The following is a 3,486-nucleotide window of genomic DNA, read 5'->3' on the forward strand; positions in this document are numbered from 1 at the left end:
TAGTTTTTGGATTCTAGGTTTACTGATTTTATGTGCCCCTCATCTCTCTTGGAGGACTGCTAAGAGCCTGACACTGATGTTCAATCATTTAATCCAGTATAAGCAATATATCCAGAAATCTTGTTTTTGTTTTACAGGTTAAACTAAGACTTAAATTTTATTCAGAGAGGACTGTTTTAAGTTAACAATGAAAAAATAAATAAAAAAGGATTAGCAATCCAGAAATATATTTTTTTCTTTAATGCTTAAGATCTGGGAGATGCTAACTCCTACCTTATTGTCAACTTTAGTTGCAGTAACTGCTCTTTCCTGGGGAATAGATTTTGCCTTCACAGGACACTTCATGAGTCTCCCTTTGTATCAGGATCACTAAACTGAGCCTTACTGCCAGCATTCGAGTTTTGTTGCCAGCTTTATGTAAAAATAAGGCAACAACATAATATTTACCATACCAAATATTCATGCCTTTCGCCTAAACTACCATTGACACACTAAATTTGTTTAAACAAACAGATAGCAATTAAATCATGCATAGTAAATCTAGTGAGACTCAACCTAACCAGTTTTCCCAGGTCCTCTCCAATTGGGTACCAGAAAATGGGTAAGAAAGGACAAATAAGCTCTTTCTTGAATGATATAAAGCCCATTTTAAACAGTTCTAAAACAGGAAGAACAGCTCATAAACTTCCAAGAGTGATGTAGAAACAAATAACTGCAATTAAAAAGCTCCATCATTTCACAGAACAATTAGAAATATCTGAATAATTCAGACTTATAGGGAACAGTTAAACAACAGAGCTTTTGTCTAGTCTAGAAAATCAGGATCTCATACAAATTGTTATGCAAAGCAGCTGGAGGCTAATAATTTGGGCTATGAGCTTCCCTTTATACAACTAATGTAAGATAACAGGTCATGTGTCTAACTGCAAGAAGCTAAAGTGGATCATATTCATGACAATGATTTCAAACATAGCAGCAAATATATAACAGTTGCTGAAAAAGAAAATTGCTGCTCTAATAGGCCTGTCAAGTACCAGACTGCACCCTGATTTTAATAAGGGTTTAAGACCTTTTCTGCAAAGCTTATTCCTCCACAGCAATGCGTGGTTTGTATTACTAGAAATGTTTGTAGAAGCTGTTTCATAATAATGTTTCAACTGAGAGAAACATATCTCAGTGACATGTGCAGAATGGTATTTAGAGCATGAATTTTAGCCCCGCCCCTCTCCTGACACACCTCTAACAACCCAGGTTTGTGAACTTTATTTCCACAAACTTCGTCCAAAGTATTTCAAGGCATGAACACTTGTTACCCCATGGTGATGGTCCTTGTAAACAAGAATATAAAACATGTTCAACTGCAGCTACAGAGGCAACTTGCATTAAATGGAGAACTTAAAATGAAAGCTTCAGTTGGATCTGAATCAGCAGGACAAACAGGTTTGAGATCCACCCTTAAAATCACCAAGCTGAGAATAAAGAAGAGCCACTGTGTGACCACACACTTCTGGCTTCCTCTGAGCGAGTCAACAACGGGAAGAGAAAACTATTAAAACTTCCGACACATTTTCTTCAGGCTGATCAAATTCTGAAGGTGAGATTAACCAAAAACACAGCTCAGAGTCAGATTGTGAAACATTAAAAGAAGAGGGAAAAGAGCCATGACTTAGTGGACTTTCTGTCCTCTGTATTTTCAGCTTCAATCAGAGACTAAATGGCTTCTAAATCAAAGGATCATCTCTGCAGTCTGCACTCTGAGAAACTAAAACTCTTCTGTCTGGACCACGAGGAGCCCTTATGCCACATCTGCAGAGATTCTGAAAGACACGTCTACCACAGGATCCGACCCATTGATGAAGCTGCACAGAAAAAAAGGAAAGAACTTTGGGAAGATCTGGAACCTTTAAAGAAGAGACTGAAGCGATTGAAGAAAGTTAAAGATGAGTTTGATCAGACAGCAGAACATATTAAAGTCCAGGCCAGGCACACAGAGAGGCGGATTAAGGAACTGTTCAAGAAGCTCCAGCAGTTTCTGCAAGAGGAAGAGGAAGCCAGGCTTGCTGCACTGAGAGAGGAGGAGGAGCAAAAGAGTGGAATGATGAAAAGGAAGATAGACACTCTGAACAGAAAGTTAGCAGCTCTCTCAGACACAGTCAGAGCCACAGAGGATGAGCTGGCAGCTGAAGACATCTCCTTCTTGAGCAGCTACAAGGCAGCAGTGGAAAGAGTCAAGCGTTGCCCCCTGCTGGATGTTCCACTGCTGCCCTCAGGAGCTCTGATAGACCAGGCCAAACACCGGGGCAACCTGGCCTTCCACATCTGGAACAACATGAGGGACATGGTCTCCTACACCCCTCTTGTTTTGGACCCAAACACTGCTGATTCAAGTCTCTACCTGTCTAAAGATCTGACCAGTATGAAAATGGGAGATAAGCAGCCCCTTCCTGATAATCCAGAGAGGTTTGATGGCTGGTCGTCTGTTCTGAGTTCAAAGTCTTTTGAATCAGGAAATCACAGCTGGGATGTTGATGTTGGAGACAGCTCATTCTGGACCCTTGGTGTCTTAGCTGAGTCTGCTCAGAGGAAAGGAGAGACACGGTCTGGACTTGTGGTATTAGGGTTCTTTGAAGATGAATACGTAGCACGGTCGCCACCATCTCCTCCCACTAACCTCCCAGTACATAGAAAGCTCCGTAGGATAAGAGTTCACCTGGATTGGGACAGAGGAAAGCTGTCATTTACTGATCTGGATACAAACAATCACATACATACTTTAACCCACCACTTCACTGAGAGGATGTTTCCCTTTTTTGTTGCAGTTGAAATGAAAATTTTACCAGGGGAGATTTCTGTAATAAAACAGCAATTCTGATGTTTAGGATATGAAAATAAAGCATTATTAATCAGTGTGAAAACCAAGGCTGGGCTTCAATTTTTTACAAATGTATTAGAATATACATTATTTTACATAAAGTTTATATAAAAATATTTTCAGCAATACAATACACACACAAGACTGATTGTCCCTGTTCATTTAAGTTGAGCACATATTTTCCCCTTTGTAAAACTGATTGGAATCTATAAAGAAGAAAAAACAGCTTCCACTGAGTACATATGCAGTTTGTCTTTTTTCTTTTGTGATAATTTTAGAAGAAAAAGAAAACTAATATTCTCAGGATCTTTTCGAGTGTCAATTTGTGTGCAGCTCGATCCCCTCTTGTTTTGTTTTTTTTCAATTAAATGCTATTTTTACATCTGAGACCTCTCAGCACAGTGTGAGGATTGGAATAAACAGTTCACAGTAAGGTAATTTTATCTGACAGGCTGCAGACTCTTTTATTCTCACTTTTGTCAACAGTTGCCTGTGGGTGATGAGAAAAAAAAATTCACAGCTGCCACAATTTATCTTAAAATGCTAAAATGAATCTAACTGAACTATGACAACATCTTTACATACAGTATACTTAATGAACTGCCCTATAAAAC

At 39.1% G+C, this 3,486-nt stretch overlaps 1 protein-coding gene across 1 annotated transcript; it reads left to right on the plus strand.

The window, feature by feature from the left end:
- Positions 1-1,285: 1,285 nt before the first annotated feature.
- LOC119783629 (tripartite motif-containing protein 35-like) lies at positions 1,286-2,928 on the plus strand. The gene is made up of 2 exons (XM_038285248.1): positions 1,286-1,594; positions 1,698-2,928. The coding sequence occupies exon 2, from the start codon at positions 1,715-1,717 to the stop codon at positions 2,870-2,872; it is 1,158 nt and encodes a 385-aa protein (XP_038141176.1). The 5' UTR covers positions 1,286-1,594; positions 1,698-1,714; the 3' UTR covers positions 2,873-2,928.
- The last annotated feature ends 558 nt before the right edge of the window (positions 2,929-3,486 follow it).

Source organism: Cyprinodon tularosa, unplaced genomic scaffold, assembly GCF_016077235.1.
Source record: "Cyprinodon tularosa strain WSP-4 unplaced genomic scaffold, ASM1607723v1 ctg209, whole genome shotgun sequence".
Taxonomy (NCBI): Eukaryota; Metazoa; Chordata; class Actinopteri; order Cyprinodontiformes; family Cyprinodontidae; genus Cyprinodon; species Cyprinodon tularosa.